The sequence below is a fragment of the Rhodamnia argentea genome, chromosome 3 (genome assembly GCF_020921035.1).
Source record: "Rhodamnia argentea isolate NSW1041297 chromosome 3, ASM2092103v1, whole genome shotgun sequence".
NCBI lineage: Eukaryota > Viridiplantae > Streptophyta > Magnoliopsida > Myrtales > Myrtaceae > Rhodamnia > Rhodamnia argentea.
In genome coordinates this window covers 27,966,571-27,984,436 of record NC_063152.1, presented here as the reverse complement: position 1 = coordinate 27,984,436, position 17,866 = coordinate 27,966,571, and the positions used below count along the sequence as shown (strand labels likewise).

General features: G+C 40.9%; 4 protein-coding genes and 1 long non-coding RNA gene across 13 annotated transcripts in view; 3 read left to right on the top strand and 2 right to left on the bottom strand.

Annotated features, from left to right (window-relative positions):
* The window catches only part of LOC125314459, a 13,840-nt gene extending 12,112 nt beyond the window's left edge, over positions 1-1,728 (top strand). The window contains exon 3 of the long non-coding RNA XR_007197943.1: positions 1,588-1,728. This is a non-coding gene — a long non-coding RNA (uncharacterized LOC125314459). The remainder of the gene's footprint in view (positions 1-1,587) is intronic.
* Positions 1-4,467, bottom strand: part of LOC115753575 (dynamin-related protein 5A-like) — a 7,035-nt gene extending 2,568 nt beyond the window's left edge. Inside the window, exons 1-9 of the mRNA XM_030692236.2 lie at positions 4,229-4,467; positions 3,153-3,216; positions 2,938-3,042; positions 2,611-2,712; positions 2,258-2,308; positions 2,089-2,150; positions 1,632-1,722; positions 871-935; positions 27-221 (exon numbers count right to left, since the gene is read on the bottom strand). Coding sequence (XP_030548096.1) covers positions 27-221; positions 871-935; positions 1,632-1,722; positions 2,089-2,150; positions 2,258-2,308; positions 2,611-2,712; positions 2,938-3,042; positions 3,153-3,216; positions 4,229-4,357 — 864 coding nt within the window. The 5' untranslated portion in view covers positions 4,358-4,467. The remainder of the gene's footprint in view (positions 1-26; positions 222-870; positions 936-1,631; positions 1,723-2,088; positions 2,151-2,257; positions 2,309-2,610; positions 2,713-2,937; positions 3,043-3,152; positions 3,217-4,228) is intronic.
* Positions 4,209-17,866, bottom strand: LOC115753579 (E3 ubiquitin-protein ligase SINAT3). 4 transcript variants are annotated; one of them, XM_048276747.1, is made up of 4 exons: positions 17,375-17,866; positions 15,951-16,337; positions 15,030-15,417; positions 4,209-4,228 (listed from the first exon to the last, which is right to left on the bottom strand). In XM_048276747.1, exons 1-3 carry the CDS (start codon positions 17,591-17,593, stop codon positions 15,055-15,057), a joined length of 969 nt encoding a protein of 322 aa, XP_048132704.1. In that variant the 5' UTR covers positions 17,594-17,866; the 3' UTR covers positions 4,209-4,228; positions 15,030-15,054. The 4 variants fall into 4 exon arrangements, with proteins under 4 accessions (XP_048132704.1, XP_048132703.1, XP_048132702.1 ...); XM_048276746.1 differs by having other exon boundaries at positions 4,210-4,227; positions 15,019-15,417; XM_048276745.1 differs by lacking the exon at positions 4,209-4,228 and adding an exon at positions 12,144-12,165 and having other exon boundaries at positions 15,019-15,417.
* LOC115753580 lies at positions 5,182-8,190 on the top strand. The gene is made up of 2 exons (XM_030692245.2): positions 5,182-5,947; positions 7,763-8,190. Exons 1-2 carry the CDS (start codon positions 5,249-5,251, stop codon positions 7,922-7,924), a joined length of 861 nt encoding a protein of 286 aa, XP_030548105.1. The 5' UTR covers positions 5,182-5,248; the 3' UTR covers positions 7,925-8,190.
* LOC115753582 (calcineurin B-like protein 4) lies at positions 9,789-13,664 on the top strand. Of its 6 annotated transcripts, none has more exons than XM_048276759.1 (9): positions 9,789-10,044; positions 10,131-10,228; positions 10,433-10,617; positions 11,087-11,169; positions 11,273-11,332; positions 11,771-11,879; positions 11,977-12,029; positions 12,372-12,452; positions 12,539-12,775. In XM_048276759.1, exons 3-9 carry the CDS (start codon positions 10,515-10,517, stop codon positions 12,767-12,769), a joined length of 720 nt encoding a protein of 239 aa, XP_048132716.1. In that variant the 5' UTR covers positions 9,789-10,044; positions 10,131-10,228; positions 10,433-10,514; the 3' UTR covers positions 12,770-12,775. The 6 variants fall into 6 exon arrangements, with proteins under 6 accessions (XP_048132716.1, XP_048132717.1, XP_030548109.1 ...); XM_048276761.1 differs by lacking the exon at positions 10,131-10,228 and adding an exon at positions 13,129-13,664 and having other exon boundaries at positions 9,793-10,044; positions 12,539-12,651; XM_048276760.1 differs by lacking the exon at positions 10,131-10,228 and having other exon boundaries at positions 10,437-10,617.

Sequence of the window (17,866 nt, the reverse complement as noted above, 5' to 3'; positions counted from 1 at the left end):
AACTGATGCTCGGTGTTTTCACATACCTTAGAAAGCACCTTCCCTAGATGCTCAGAACCCATCCTGTTAGCAAGATGCCGGTATTCTGGGGTACTAGCAAAATATTCTTTCTCCCTACGTCGCGCAGCGATCATGTCTACGCTTTTGTTGATATCAGCTTGAGAGCGATTAACAACACCAATCCAGGGATACTGGAGCTTGTATGCTTTTCCTTCAAGGATCTAGAGAAATGCAGAGCTTTGGTAAAAGACATTCATGTGGCCAAGAGTGCTAAATAATTCAAAAGCAAAAGACTCGGGTGCAGTGCAGCAGAACTTTTGGATATCATCCCTGATCTTAACCTAATACAGCGGCACTCCAATTGTCACATTGGATTCAGGAAAGCGAAAGTAGAACATAGAGGGGAAGTTACTTATGAAGCTTGGCCTATTTCTGGAAAATCCCAATGTTTGCCATGTCTAAAACCAAATCCTTCACTGATACCAAAGCAAATACTTAGCCTATGTCTTTGCTAGCACTTTGCTTAAGAGAAGAAGAAAAATGTTTCCAACTCCTCGACAGTAGAAACTTGAATTGACTAATCCCTTCTTCTTTATTTGATAAAAGGAGATAGAGAATTGAGTCATTGTTGGTATCAGCAAGTGTTTGATTTCTGTGTTCCGTCAGAAAGGAAAATTCAGAAAGTGTCAAAAGGAAATCAACAAGACTGTACACTAAGTTTTTAGAACTGAATGCATCAATTGAAGTGATTTCAAACATGAAGTACACCGCCTATCCAACAAGAGGAGAGATATGCCACTTCACCAATGAATACTTAACATACACTCATCTCATGTTAACATCATAACAAGTTGAGAAGAACTAGCTTACATCAACTGCATCAGTGCCCTTGTCCATCAGATCAATCTTTGTCAAAACTCCAATAGTTCTTTCACCTTAAAATCAATGTGCAAACAAAGATAAAGTCAAGCCCCATATGTATTAAGAGCATTAACAGAAAAAGGACATACCATTCACGTGATCATCTTCCAACAGAAAATAATCATATGCAGGAATAATAAGTTTAGATGAAAGTCCCGATGTTTAATTTCTTGTTTTTAACAACCCCGAGTCCCAACCAGATATACCATGCCACTAGTAAAAAAGAAATGGCATACATGAAGCCTCTTGACATCAAGAGAAACGTAGAACCTACAGTAGGCACCCTCTACAAATTTGATAAATTGCCTCAAGGTGGTAAAGGTAACAATTGGTCAAGCATCCCAGGCAGCCATGAATTAAGACAAGAGATCCATACTAAATTTGAGCTATGATAACATTCTTCAATTGCATCTGTTCAACTCTACATGTTATATAAAAAAGGATGTTTAAATAACTTAGCTGAATAAATCAGACATTGTCGCAATCCAGTTGACAAATCGAACTTCCATCCTACTTACACTTCCAATTCCACGTTGCAAAGTAAAATTGCAAGGCAAACACTGATAACTTCAATTCACCAAATCCGCTCTACTCTTTCCTTCCTTTTCCTTTAGCTCATTTATTTCCGTAATCTTAGATGTTAGTCCATCCATCCACACACTATAGAAAAGATTGGTGACACATTTCACTATTAGTTCTCGCAAACTTACCTCTAGGATCTACTTCACGGGAGATCTTAATCGCATCCGAGGTAGCAAGATCTTGGTTGGCAGGGGATACTGCCAAAATGATGCAATTGGGCTGAAGCAGGAAAAGTAAATAGCTTAATAATGTTTATCCATGCACATTTAACCCAAGAAAACAAAAAATAAAAAGAAGAACTAAGTTTGTCCATGGAAAGATTCACCAAATTAGTGGTTAGAGACACCGTGATGGCTAAATATGTTATGACAAAATTCTCTACTGTATAATTTACCAAATGCAAAGTGACGGCAAATGTATGCAGTGATCATTATCAAGTACTTTTGGTGCATGCTGCCCGAAGTCTATTCTACCTTCATGCATAAAAATGGAGTTCATATCATTCTTTATTGAACCAATTAAAAGATTATTTTCTTCCAGTCTCATTTAACTTCAAAAGCAATTTTCGAGATTAACAATTCTTACCTTCTCGATATAGGACCGAACCATATTCTCAATATCTTGCACAATGCTATCGGATTGACCCTCTTCAATACAAAAAAAAAAAAAACAAAGAACTTTGGCTGTTAAACTCTTATAACACAGAGAAACAACTGCTTAATAAAAATGAAAAAACAAAGAAACCACGACTTACCAACTGCAACTTTTGTAAGCCCAGGAAGGTCAATCAAAGTCAGATTCACAACTGCAAAGGTTGAAAAATTGATGTAAGCATTGGAAATCTTAAACATCTAATGGACAAATTGACCAGCAAAGGAGCATGTGAAGAGGTAATTGTGAACCAAAAAGGAAAAAAGCACAAGTTGGGACCTTTAGGCTTTAACACAAAAAAGTTTCTTTTTGCTGGGGAAAATTTTAGCGGACATTCCTCTTTTGGTCGTTCAGAAAAATTATCCAATTTAATGGCACAAAGACCAAACACCATCACTTTCTTGTCTAACCCTCGAAACAAAAGAACCATAAATTGTGCCATCACTCATGTCTTACCATTAGGAGAGTAGATGCTGAGATGGATTGGAACACTGGAAATTTGTTTGCTTCGGCCAGTCTCTCGATCAGTCTCATCAGCGATCTCCTTTCTGACAGCAGCTATATTACAGACAAAACTGATAAGCATCTATGAGCTAAAGGAAACAAATGAAAGAGTTGTACTTGGTCTTCAAGTTTTCTGTCATATACACGAAGAGTGAGAAATGGAAGAACAACTTTTGAAGATTTTAATAAGAATAGCTAGCACAAGGAAAACGAGAAGAGAAAGGGATAGCTGAAAACGAAAAACTCAAATAAATTCACTCATATGTGAAGATGGTATACCAAAATCAGTGAACCTCTTCCTTGGGAGGTGCATAAACTCAGCATATTCTCGTCCTTCATCAATCTTGTGAAGCTGCAGAACAAGAGGGCGCCGGGTAACAATCCCTGCAAAAAAAGGATTCCTATCACATCCAAGATCCAACCACCAAAGGGAAACATGCCAGAAACCAGGAAACTATCATTAGACAGGGTGCACGGTCCCCAAGAGAAAATACCTGATCCACGAGGCAAAAAATCCTTCCCGACAACACTCTCCAGAACTGAAGATTTCCCAGAGCTCTACAATAAGAAAAGATTAGACAAAACGTTCAAGCGCATTTATCAATCCTAGCATTTCAGCTATCATGTATGCTCAACTACCTCCAAGAAAGAGGGAAAGAACAGAGGAGGTATTCCAGAGATGTTAATCTTATTCAAGGTTTATCAGTAACAGGGAAACTAAAGGTAACTTGAGAAATGCAGCATCAGCAGACAGTGAATTTCCGAAATGAATAATCAGCGATGAATATATTTATAAGCAATTGCAAATTAGCTCGATCAAAACCAACGTTGCCCTCTAAAAATCAGGCAATGTAACTGCCTAAAATGAAAAACTTCGGGACTTTCAAGTGATTTGGCAAAATTATGTCAATTTAAGTGCTAAGCTACCATCATAACTTTTCTACTCATCAAGTTTGCAAGCACAGTCAACCTGAGAAACTGTGTAAAGCTTTGAACTTCAAAGCTGCAAGCAGTGAAGAAAGCATTGGAGAACGACTTAGATCTTATCTCATTGAGTCAGTATAATGATTTGCCGTCTTGCATGGAGGATGAATGAAAATATTCTAATCCATCGATCCGATTGGCCAGCTTTAGGACTACAGTGATTTGAAAGTACAAATTTAAAATGCAGGGGAAGAATAAGAGAGGCCGAAAAATCAACAGCTGCAATAGCAGCTTAGAATCAACATCTATGCTTGCAAAGACTCTGATCATCAAAGAATGAGCAGCAAACTGTTCCAATACAGCAACAACGGAATTGATCGACTGATGCAAATGTCTCGGTCAACCCAAAAAAAAGCAACGAGTGAACAAGGGAAAAGCCAGCAAAGCCATCGATCCTGTCTCGTGAAGACTCAAAACCGCTAGGACATATAAAAAAGGGGAGCCGATCCTCGCCCAAAGCCAATATCTGATGAAGCACCTGACACCTCTGACGCGCGCGACGTGCATATACGTAAACGGGTGTCGCGTAAATGATGGGCACACGCAAACGCGATGAGATTCAAAGCAGAGAGAGAGAGAGAGAGACCTGGCCACCGACGACGGCGATGGAAGGCAAAGAGTCCCAGAGAGTAGGAAGAGCGCTCTCCTCGCCGTGATCACCGAGGGCCGTGCAGGCTCTCTGAATATTGTTGACCAGCGAGATCAGGTTCTCCATCGTCGGGGCTCAGCTCAGAACTCGGATCGCAGAGCTTTCTGCTGATGTTTGTTGCTTACGGAAATGCGCGTGAGGCTAGAGAGAGAGAGAGACAAAAAGATATGCGAAGGAATTAGGAAGGAAGAGGAGAACTGAGTCGGTCGGTGTGGAATAGAAACCGAAACGCACAAAAAAGACTTCCCACCACGTATGATCACGACGTTCCTTCTCCCTGGTTTTTGAACTTTCGACGGTCCAAACACGTCGTTGAACGCAACTCTGTTTCCATTCCGTCGACTCAGCTGAGCCTGAGGTGGGTTGGGCTTTCAAAGATGGAGGGATCGTTCGTGTACTTGCATTTTGGGCTTTTATTACTGGCCAGTATATTAGGTCTACTGATCCTCATCATAACTCTACTTTGGATCATTCAGCTTTGCTCATAAGAAACCCATCTCCATCTATCATAATCTCACAATCTTGGTCATATTGAGATTTCTCGTCCTTAATATGAATTAAGCGGCATGATTATTAGTATAATGTAAGTCCACCGAAAAGATACTGACTTTTTAAGAATTAGGGTCTATATTGATTGGTCTCCCTACAAGTGTCCGCAAAATTATCATGTTAATCACAATATGATTGACTATGGAATATAATGAATATAACCACGTCAAGTGTTTTTGTTCCTCGACTTGAATTGCCACAGGGGTGGGAAGGGAAATAATCAACTTCGGACATCCAAAATTCCGCATCAAAGGGCCCGTGATTGTTGATGCCTCATTCGTTGCCACAAAGTCCCGGAGTCCTCATCTCCTATAAATGGCTGTCATCAGTTTCTGGTAGGCGCTCCATCTCTCTATGTCTCTCTCAACTGTCCTGAAATGCATGCTGTAGTCAAGACGTGGCCTTCTGATGGATTGTGTCGCCTTCGAGTCCACCTTTAGCTGTGTTTCCTGTAGCCCCGCGATCCCTTCAGGCAGGCCTCTTCTTCATGCTACTGCGCGCTGTTCCTTCATTAAATTTTCTAACTTTAGGAAACTCAGAAGATCTTCCACTTCAGCTTCTTTCGGACCACCTTCAAAGACCCAAAATTCTCTTACGACCCAGAATAACAACTTCTGGGGCTTAGTTAAAATCTTGCAGAATATCAAAGGTTCGATTTTTTCGCGAACACAGAGATGGGCTTCCAGCACACAAGCCTGTAGCGATTCCCAGAAGGTTTTGGATAGTCATAGTGATAATTACTTACAGAACGGAGGAATAGGAGTAGCTCTGCTTAGCGTAACGTCCAATGCGAAGGTCAAGATCAGTCCTTTCGTGGCGACATTGGCGTCAAATCCCACGTTTGTTTCGGGTTTGTTCTCGTGGTTTGTTGCGCAATCGATTAAGGTGATATTGAACTTCTTCGTGGAGAAGAAGTGGGATTTGAGGATACTGTTTGCATCGGGAGGGATGCCTTCGTCTCACTCTGCTCTCTGTACTGCACTGACGACGTCGGTGGCGCTATGTCACGGCATCTCGGATTCATTGTTCCCTGTTTGTCTCGGATTTAGCTCTATTGTTATGTATGACGCGATTGGTGTGCGGCGACATGCTGGGATGCAAGCTGAGGTGAGGGGGTGTTTGTTTTATGTACATTAGGCTACTGGATTTGATGAGGTTTTTTCTGCATCGTTATGTCAGAGATAATTTTTTCTCGATGTCAATAGTTAATGCATATAGCTTGTTTGATGTAATGCTGATGGAGACTTAATCTGGAAACAATATGCATAATTGCAGTTTATGTAGGATATTTGGTGTTCTATATAGTTCTGTCAGTTATGTCATTAAGTGCCCTGTAAATGATTCTGGAAACATTAGGTTGCATCTGTGCTGCAACAGCTGACTAGTCTTTCTGAAGGCTTATAGATGCAGAGGTTGTTCTAGTATTTGGTCGATAGATGGTGTTTGATGAAGGCATATGAGAAGTATGCAGTCTCTTAAGTGTGTACTCTAATGTTGTCAGACAAAATTAAAGTAGAAGTCAACGTGCTGTCCTGTAGAGCTAATTTGTAGGAATGGGAATCAAGATGGGTTTTATTAGAGTCAGTTCAGAAAGTATAGAAAGATTGGACTGGTCAAGCTAATGAATTGTTGCTATGCGTCATGCGTTCGCATGGCAGATTTATTACAGTGTCGGAATTTGTTCCCTGCGATAATGTTTTTCTATGAATTTTGTATTTGTTCCCTTTCTTTTTGTGGAGTGCTCGAAATGTAAGTAGAGCTGGCCTAACTGATGCTGTTCAAATTAATATGAAGAGAAGCACAAAGTTTAGTTCTCAGTGATGTTTTCAGTTTATTAACGTTAGGAAGAATGACGCTAGTGATATTCAGTTTCTGCTGCGCTGGTGATGGATGGATGATTTGACATCTATCAAGATTTGCCAGTGGAAGATGCATTTTTGACAGTAGAGTTTAAGTCTGCATTTGATGCCATAGGCAGTACAGATCTACTGAGGGGCCAAGCTGATGGGAAGTTTGCTTGTTGCCTGTGGAAGTCTTGTTGGGTGTTTTATAGTCTGCATTCGATTAAACTGCAATGGCTGGCTAAGTATTGACCTTTGCAGTCCCTTTGGTTATTATGCCACCTTCCTTTTTTATCTTTATTGGTTGAGAATTCTCTAAGCTGAAGGAAGAAAACAAAGCCTGATGGTCGTATCAATAAGGCACCAAAAGTTCCTTGGCGGAACAGGAAACCTCATCATAGAGAAAACCCTATTCTTCCTGCCTAGAATGAAAGATCAGGGTAGATCCCTTGGGCTTATGAGAAAACCCAAACTTTGAATTCCATATGTGCTTGCCAGTGCCACTTGTGGTCTTAGAAACCCCTCCTTCACCTTCACCCCTCAAATTATAGGACTGCAAGCTTTGCTGCTTTGAACATCTATCCATTCAAACCTTTGGTCTTGGACCTGTGGGGTTCAACTCACCTTCGCTGTAGAAGTTATCACACCTCCCGCAGGGGGCTACTGCTCTGGCCATGCACTTGCTTCACGATCTGAGCTTCGCTACCAGTCAGTTCTAGTTGTTGGTCAGTGCCTTTGAAGTTGCATGCCTTAAGCATGGTCCCAGTCGAGACGAGAGAATGTATAAGCCCTCAAAAGGAAGGAGCAGGAGGATTTTAGTGTTAGTAGAAGCTTTTGTTATAATGTTTCCATCTTCATTTCAAAGTTTCCTCTTCTCTCACTAGTCGCTTACCTGCTATTAGCCTATCCCTTTTGTCCTTGGTTAATTTTTTCGATACGCTGCTACTGTTGGATGAAACATTTTTCAGTTTGTTGGCAATCATTTGAAATACATGAAGTCATGAACCATGATTGAAATACCATCCATCAACATAAACTGGTTAAGTTCTCTTCCAAGTCTCATGGGGATTGATCACTGCAGGTTCTGAATATGATCGTTGAGGATCTGTTTCAAGGGCATCCCATTAGCCAGAGAAAGCTCAAGGAACTTCTTGGGCACACACCATCACAAGTCTTTGCAGGAGCTCTGCTTGGGATTCTTGTCGCCTGCATTTGTTGTCCGGGTTGCTTAGTTACAACCTGATTGTTTTGCAGGCTGCCTTTGTATCAAACAAATAATGCAACATTTCCATGGGTGGATAATGGTAAAGATGAATGGAAATCGATTGTTTTCTGTTCCTATTTGATGGAGGCTTGTCACTGGTAATAAATCAGAAGAGCATTGGAATGGGAAACAATTTTGCTTTGGACTAAACTGGGTTGAACTTGCTTGATATGTCCTTTGCTATATTGTATTTTCCTCCCATTCGAGACACATGTTGCTACCGTTGGCCATCTCTCCAGCATAAACAGAACTGTATTACTGTATATCAGCCTCTCAGCCAATTCAAAGGGAAATATTCATAAGACGTAGCCTGGTTGGTTGCTCTGCAGTCTGATGGCATTATAGACTTAAGAAAATGAATAGTGCGATGGCCGAAAGCGAATGAGATCAAATCTTAGCAATGCAGATGTACTTGTAGGACATTAGTGGGGATTTGGAGTGTCATTGTAACTTTGACATTTTTGGTGACAGGTGTTATTGCCTGACTTGGCATTTTATTGGGTCAATATAGATAAAAATGAGATGATTCTTATGGTGTCATCGTTAATTTGTTATTAAAAATGGATGAAAATGACTTGATTCGTGTCAAAATCAAGTTACTATATCAGGTTGGGATTTCTCTAAGTAAATTTTTGGGTGGCGAAAGGAAACAAAACATTTGAGACAGCAATCTATATCCAATCATCTCATAGATATATTTAGGGGAAGTCTATTTGTTTCGTTAGAGAAGAAAAAATATCTTATGCCAATAAATTTTTGGAAGTGCTCACAGTGGCAAGAAATGGGAAAATTGTCAAAAAAGTGATAAACCTTTCACACTTTTGCCAATTCAGTTATAAACTTTTTAAGTTTGCTGATTTAATTCTAAACCTTTTCACGTTATGCCGATTCAATCCTATCCATTGGAAATCGTTGACGTGAATGCCGACCGTCCTATGTGACATTGTCTACGCCGACGTGGATAATTTGTAAATATTTTATTTGAAAAAGTCTATTTTTTTGTTATTTTCCGTTTTTTTGGTTTGCTGGCTCCACGACCAATGACCTCGGTCGGATTAGAGCCGTTAGAGGTTGCCGGCCCCTAGGCAAGGAGTGGCGGGGGTCGCCGGCCCCTAGGTGAGAGCAAGCGGGGGCCGGCGACCCCTGTGAGTCCATGGACATGGGTCGTGAATTCCTCGCGGCCAAAGGCGAGGGGTTGCGACCCTACCCTAGCTCACCCTCGCCGTGGCGACCCCCGTAGGTCTAGATCTAGCCACGGAGAGGGCTGTCGGCCCCTATCGGCTATCACCCAGGAGCCAACGACTCCTAGTAGTCCTTGCCCAAGGGCCAGCAACCCTTGTCGGCCCTAATCAAGCGAGGGTTGCTGGCCTTAAGACAAGCAAACCAAAAAAACAAAAAAAAAAATCTATTTTTTTAAATAAAAATTTAAAAAATTATTAAATATTATCGCTGCCGGTGTCACGTATGACGGTTAGCATCCACGTAAGCAATTTCCAGCGAATAAGGCCGAATCGGCACAAAGTGAAAAGGTTTAGGGCTGAATTGACAAACTTAAAAGGTTTAGGACCGAATTGATAAAAGTGTGAGATTTAAGACATTTTTGACAATTTTCTTGGTAAGAAACTATTGATAGAAAAATTTGCGGACCATCAAATTTTCTGATTACTTATTAATATGGTATTAGCATAGTATCGGTTCTTATAATTCACCAAATATCATCGTGTTTCCACAAGATAGCTCACACGGATTTACCGATTTTCATCTGAACGACTTATCAACGTTCACTCACCACTCCCGCACGGACCACCATGTCTTTTTTCCTTTTTGGTTTGGTCAGAACACCACTATGTTTGGACCGCTGACTTTTGTACTTCCCCGGACGCCGTCCCGGGCAGGTGATACCGCCACCTGTTCGTCCTTTGTCGGCTCTCGTGAGCCTTTGACTTGGAAAGAGATTTTTCTAATACCCCCACGAAAGAAATGTTTGCTGGGAGTTTCATGAACACAGGTTGAACGCAATCACTCGTCGGCTCGTGCGACGGAAAAACGATTTTCGCTGTTTTTGTGTTCGAGATTGTTTTCGGGTTCCTGAGTGAGTGGTATGGTTTTCTCTGTTTCGCTCTTGTACTCAAGACTCTGGAAGAAAAACACCCCCATATATGAAAAAGAGCGAGCTTTGTTGCAGTCGTGGTGAATATGAAGTTGGAACCATGGCTTGACTGTCACCGATTGGACCCAAGTTCCCTGTCTTGCTGTTAATTCCCATGATCCCATTCATCCACGGTTATGGCTTCATCGTCTTTTACTTGTTAACCTGAGGATTAGTTTCATGCGAAATTGGTTATGTGCTTTCTTGAAGGGAAATCTAGGAGTTCCCATGGATGCTTATTGTTTGCCGTGTGAAGCTGACTACTGTGTTGTCTCTTTACTTTGTCATTTGATGCAAATGCCAAATGGGCCAGTCTGTGACTGCTGTTGTAGTTGCAGGTAGCTCTTTTGCCTTAATTGAGAGAGCATTTTTACATAGGAAATAATCATTGAGCTGGAGTGGAGCTCAATTTGGTAAATAATGGGTTGTGGCCCCTCCAAGAGCGCCACCACGAGTGCCACACCTGAAGCCAATCCATCAAGTGCATCGGCCGAACATATTTCCCTTGCTTCCAAAACGCCTTGTGAGTGCCTAGCTCATCCACTTGTTGTGCTTGCCTATTCGGAGTTTCAAAGGCGAAATCTTGTGACCATTTTTGTCGAGTGACCACATTCATGACTCGATAATGCATGAAAGCACACTGTTAAGCTCCTCCTCCTCACTACCACCTCTCTGCCCATCCCAAAAGAGAGAGAAATTATGAAAGGGATGTTGTACTTTTCATTCATCAATTCATTTTACTGGTGAATCCATGGACCATGGACAGTTTCCTTCAAACCTGCTAACAAATTTCAGTTGATGTTGTTAATATACTGTAGATTCATGAGCATTAGTTTAGAGGATGACATGCTTCACCTTGGTCGATCAATATATTACGGATGTAGTTGATTGGAAGTTTAGCTTGCGACGAGTTGTTAAGTTTACACGTTAAGACTCTGTTATGCCTTTTCTTGGAGGCTGCTGGTAATTGACAGAACCCATGTCACCTGCAGTTACTGTTAGTGAAGTGGAATCTTTGTCTGAGCTATTTGAAAAGCTAAGCACTTCTGTGATCAAGGATGGGCTAATACACAAGGTATCTTGCTCCCTCCCACATGTGGGATAGAAATAAATGGTATCTATACAACAGTGTATCCTATCCTAGTCTGACCAAATATTTCTTTTTATCTGTGTGCTAGGAAGAACTTCAGCTTGCACTTTTTCAAAATAGCAAGAAGAATAACCTTTTTCTGGATAGGGTATGATTTCTAACATCGTTGGGGAAAATCCATATTTTTCTGCTGCCAATTACCTGCTACGAAGCTTGCGGTCTATAGAAGGTTTTGACGTGCATCCAAGAGATAATAAAGTAGAAGGACTGTGTAATTTCTAGGTCATCTTATTAAGGGAAAATGATAGCATGACATAGCCAAAAGTTAAAACTTCAACTCATTCTGTTGGTGAAAAAGCTAAGCATGTGTTCTCAATAAGTATCTCGGTACCTCTTTTTGTGTCAGTTGTTATGTACGTATATTAATCAACTAATGCAGAAAAGAGCAAACGTCACTCTTAATGAGGATTATCTATGTGACAACCATTCTTTCTTTACCTCTCTCGTATCATTTTATGGGGAATATGCTTTTTCTTTTTCTGGGAATTTGCCTTCCATAATCAGCATATCCCTGGCACTTCTGCAGATGTTTGATCTCTTTGATGTCAACAGAAATGGACACATTGACTTTGGGGAATTTGTTCAATCATTGTCAGTTTTCCACCCAAAAACTCCTGATCCAGTCAAAGCTTCATGTAAGATTGCGTACCTTGGCTTGTATTCTTTAGTTCTACATTTCCGATTCACGATATGCATTTACTAGTACTAAACGAAGGTTGTATTTCGTGACAGATGCTTTTAAATTGCATGATCTAAGGCAGACTGGTTACATCGAACGGGTGGAGGTAAGCATATTAATACAACATGCTTCAACCTGAGGTATATGATGCTGCTTCGCTACTTGTACTGCAGTAAAATTAGTCGAGGGGGTCTAGATTGATTCTCCGTGAGTTTGAATAGAGAGAGAGAGAGAGAGAGAGAGTACTCTTCTATAATCTTGTTAACCATGGATTTCCTGCTTCAACAAAGTATTCACTCCGAACTATCAACGATTTGGCTTACTCGATGCATGCCTCTAAACTTAAAAGCAGACAGTGAAAGAAGTTGATTGAAATTAATTACTTGTTACCTGTGAACTATAAATCTTCATGTTCTTTTACTAAGCATATATTTCGGCATATTAACAGTTGAAAGAAATGGTGTTGGCCCTCTTGAGTGAATCTGAGCTGAATCTATCAGATGATGTTGTAGAAATGATAGTGGACAAGGTAAAGGACCCCTATGTAGTATGTATGATCACAGGTATTCTGTCTTTTCTAGTTTCATGCTTATTTAATTGCTTCTCTTTAAACAGACATTTGTGGAAGCAGATGCAAAAGGCGACGGAAGAATTGATGAAGAAGAGTGGAAAGAATTTGTGGCCAAGAACCCCTTGATGCTGAAGAACATGACTCTTCCATATTTGATGTACGTTAATTACATCGCTTTCAATAAAAGTTTGCTCATCCGATCTTATGGACTTGCGTATAGAAGTAACATCTTTCTACAGAGCTTGAACCGGTTTTTTTTTTGGCCATTATCATAAGAAGGAGCATCCTTCCTCATCCGATCTATGTCTATGACGTCATTTGTGTGGTTTAGACATGCTTGATCGCATCATTGGAATGTTATCTCATTCATATCTTTCAGGGAAAATGTTTTGAGTAAAACTAGCATCTTGGCATGCTTTGCATTGTAGAAATTGGCCTACTTTTTAATGGATTTAGTAGGTGTTGAATTCCATTTCTGCTGTTAAGGCCCTTAATTCACTAACTTCTGGTCATGAAGGACTCATATATGGTATGAGGTTGGAAATTAACTCTCTCACTCATGCATAGTGTTGCCAAACACAAGTATGCTATTTGCAACTGGCTTACTTAAGTTAGCTTTTCAATGCCTTTCCAGGGACATAACTGCATCATTTCCCAGCTTTGTGTTGAAAGGTGAAGTACATGACTAGGAGTCGTAGGCTACAGCATGCAGTAGCTCCCAACCGCATCACCTCTTTTTTTGAGAAAAAGCTCGCTGTTTTTTCCAGAAGATGCTGAAAATCTGGAGAGGGAATTCATCCCTTCATTCAGGAGCTAGTTCTCACAACATTTAAAACCTTAATTAGGCCTTGTTCTCGAACCAAACGAAATAACATCCCCAATAGGCCTTGTCTGTATCATCCACCTAGTCCGGTTGGTTCCCATTAGAGCCAAATGGCAACAGCTATGCATTTCCTCCCTACCTTTTGCTAGTTATATAGGTTAAAGCTCCACCGGTCGACATATCTGATCGCACAAAAACTTATTCTCCTATGTCTGCTCCTCGTCTGGTCTGGGTCAGACAAATTCTTGTAGGACCGGTATAACTGTGCATTTGATTTGAAAGGTTTAACTGCCATAACCAGGGATCAATATCTATATGATGTTTTGCCAATATACAATCATATTACCAGAGAACTTTATATAATGGACGAACCCATGGTGGTTCTCGTGAAGAACTTCCAAACTGACACCTGATATAAACCATAATTGTCCACCAAAACAGGCAACGTCATGTGATATTTCAAAGAAAGAGTTTTTAGGGACTTGTCGAGGTCGAATCACAGATGGATGCAGACAACTTACGGGCACCACCCCAGTACGGCCTGCAACCGAATGGGATTGATAGTGGAAAGAAGATGCATTCCCTTAACATGATCATTACCACATTGACAAATTCAATACTTGAGAAGGAGGAAACAATAGCTGTACGTTTTCCTTCAACAACAGATGAAAGAACCAGCTTGGGACTCCAACAGAAGTGTCAAATTTTTACAACTAAAACGGTTTTTTCTTTCCCTCTGTTCTCCTCTGCCCACTCTCGAAGCACATTATCGTACCTTCGGACGAAGAGCCAGATTGAAACGATCTGACAAGGATTCCTGATGAAATCGACAAGTCTGTGTAGCTGAGACTTGGCTTGAATGGCTACGTAACTTGAGGGAGAGAGTAAAAGGAACCAATGAAAACGGCCAGAGCGCGGTGGGTGCAACTTCAAGAAAGGATAAGGTGCCTTTCATTGTACAACAACCTCCCCAACCATTAATTGACACAGCTTGTCTTCATTTCTGTTGGGGACACACAGACAAACCTTACTTAACTTACTTCTGATTCATGATTGTCGCTTCGACTACAAGCCACGCGGTGAAGCAGTTTCGGTCACTTCATTCTTTTTAATAAGCTCCTGTAAGTCATTCATTCTTTTTTAGTAAGCTCCTGAAAGTCGCTTTCTTCGACCCTCTGTTCAGTACGTCAAAGGTAAAGAAAATAAACAGATTGGAACTAGCAATCACAACTGTCTTTTTTGTATGGTTGTGGAAGCAGTTCATCTGCTCCTTCTAGTATTGGACTAGTTTGATTGGCTCGCCAAAAGATTAAAAAACAAGAAAAGAAAACAACTTTTCTCCAATGAGACTCTTCCTCCAGCAGGACTTTTGAGCACGAGTGCTCATTTTTCAACTGCGATCCGGGAATAGTCTTTCTTAACCCAAGCTCAAGGGAGAAGACGCCATGGTACAAGGCAATTGCAATAGGTCCTGAGGAATACCAGTGCATGCAGTGGCTAGTTTGTTCCGGTATTCGCATTTAATGTACCTTATGATCTCTTGCTATGACAACATTGACTAATGCATCATCATGGCACAGAATCACGAAAAACATTATTAACAATTCATGGATATGATACATCCAGCATCCGTACAAAGTTAGAGAAATCTTGAGAATAAATTGTCGCAAGACTACATTTCCACCACCTTAGAACACGCATGAGAGAGAGACAGAGGCAGAGAGAGAGCAAACCATGCTAGCTACACAGGTTGGGTATGCAGGCCCCACCTTCTGGATTCTGCTGCTCTTTCCAAATCCGTCCTGTAACCCGAAGTTTCAGCTCTTTTCTGTCTCCTCCAGAAAAGAAAAGTGCCATGTTGCGCTGTATAATTAGACCGTCATGGCTATCCCTAACCTTCCTATGGCTATCTCTTATGCTTCGTGGCGTGCCCTCCCATATGAGTTTCCGACCATTCCCCCCAACCTCCAAGCTGTAGCTGTAGTTCCGTGCTTCCATCTCATCACCCATGAAACGGAGAAATGCCATGTAAACAGGAGCCGCTCCAAGCTGAAATGCTTCAAAGTGGAGGCAGAAGTATTGTCCAAAGCAGTGGAAGACCTGAACATATGGCACGCGAAAAAGGTTTTGGACATGGTCATTCAGTCACATCTTTAATTCACAGAATGCAGGGGAAGGTAGTTCAGGAATTACTCATGGACATATTAACTCTCTTAATATCTATTTTGCAGTTAAATACTGAAACTTCACATAGTCAAGGTAAATATGGCTTACAGACTCAGTGCTATCGTTATGAATAGTGGTGGCACTTAAAAGTAGTCAATAATAGTTCAAAACCTGACTGGACAAGCATATCTCAATGTAAACACGGTGAAATCAGAGTGATTCTGAAGTTTGTGGATGTTGACAAGGCCACATAATTTACTTTCCCGTGTTAAAAGGAAACGATAAAAAAAACAATGAAAGAAAGGAGAATTCCAGATTATTTTTTGATGATTAAATATCCAAAATGAAATCAATTCCCAATAAAGCAACTGTACTTCTTATAGCAACCCTGAGAAACCTTTTCATTACGAAAAGATGATTTTTATCAATTTTTTCCTTGCAAAGATCATGGGTTAGTGGATACTCACAGTTAACATCCATGTCGCATTTTCTACTTCACGTGGATTAGACTTCACATATCGATGGTTGAAAGTGCATCCAGAATGCATATCCACTTTGTGGTCATCCCTCAGATGAGCAACTAGGAAGGGAATGTCCCCAGTGACAGAGCACTCTGAACCGGCGTAAGGGCAATTGTATGGCCTGAAGTTACAGAGAGCCTCATGTTTGAGTTTACTGTAGTAAGGAAATATCTCTGGGCACCCAAGAGAGAAGTACTTGCAAGGCAGCTCAAGTGATTCTGCCACCTTCTCCAATGCAAGACACCTAATATCACCAAGCTCCTGTCTGCATGTGGGACACCTATTATGAACCCTGGTTTTACAGGTTGAGCAAAGTGTATGCCCATTGTGGCACTGCAAGGAGAAAGTTGTGATGATTGTTTAGCCAAACAAACTCCATTCATGAAGGAGCTGCTTCTCAAAGTTCACAACATCCCGGGGGAAATATTCAGAAATGTTACTAGAAAGCACAGTGAAAGTAATATTGCAACCGTCCTCGACAATTCATAAGTTTAGATAGCATGAAAAGTGGCATCTTCCAAAAAACATAACATGTTTCCATACTCTTGAAGTATTGCTTTAATTAAATAACTAAACGGCAGAATATCAAGGGCAGCAAACTAGATATAATCAAGATGACCAACAAAAATGAAAAATAAACGACTAAGAAAACAAAGGTTTCGTTTCAATGCCTTTGCCTTGAAAGACATAAGAAGGGATGATTACCTACAATGCTCCTGCTCAGCATGGGATACAAGAAGAAAAGTACCCCATCTACTATCCTGATTTCTGACGAACAAGAAAGGTTCATGGAATTCCCACATTATAGCTGAAAAGGTGGCGGATATATCTGGAATTCTTTCTATTTTGTGAACAATAGTACCGAGTGACACTCATATCTGGATGTTCAAGTCAAGCATTTCTCTCACCAAAATATTGAGCAGCAAGAGTAACAAGCAAATCGACCTTAGACATAACCAAGTTCAAATCACAGAGAAGCAACTTCGACAAGTCACTAGAGACATGAAAGGACTACTTTTATTTTCAAGAAGTTACTTATGACCCAGCAGCAGCCAATTCCCCCAAGAGTGCACCATTATATCTAAAGCCAAATCCACCAAAATCGCACCAGCTCATTTCTATAGTCCAAGAGGGGTTATCCCACAGCCCCACATGATTCACAAAGTTATTCTCCAGAAACTTCCATTATTACCTCAAAACACTCTATTAATGTCGAAATTGAAGCTGAAATCAACCAGCTAATCAACTCAAACGCCATCCAACAAATTGATGAACATACTCACCTACCAATGTCGCAAAGGTGAGGAATGAAGCAGCACAGCGAATCACAGTAACCCGTTGACCCAAAAGTGTCAAAATTAGAGAATGACCTGATAAATTGGAGGGTACATCGAATTGGTGCATACTGGGCACTCGAGCAATTCGTGGACGCGGGTGGTGCTGGGAAGAATCGCAGAGGAAACGACGCCATTGCCGTGAGACGACTTGGAAGGGAATTGCTGGTGAAGATGGTGGTGGGGATTTTGCTGGATCTCGTCTTCGTCCGTGCCATCTAGGGACGTTATGCATTCAATACTATCAGTTTCCATCCAAATTCAGACAAAATCTGAGCTCGGAAATGCGGGAAAGTTGCCGAATTTGTCGGATTTACAGGTGTACGACCCGAACTGGGAAAGAGAGGTGGAGGATATAAGAAGGGAAAGTTTTGATTTTTGAATCGAGTACACAATGGGTATGTTTGGCTCTCCTTGTCAGAGAATCAGTGAGTATAAATCTCTCAAAGAACGGGGAGGAGTGACATTTTTACAGAAATGAAACACATTTTCTGGCAAAAGAAGGTTCTTTTCTTCGTCAGCTTGGCA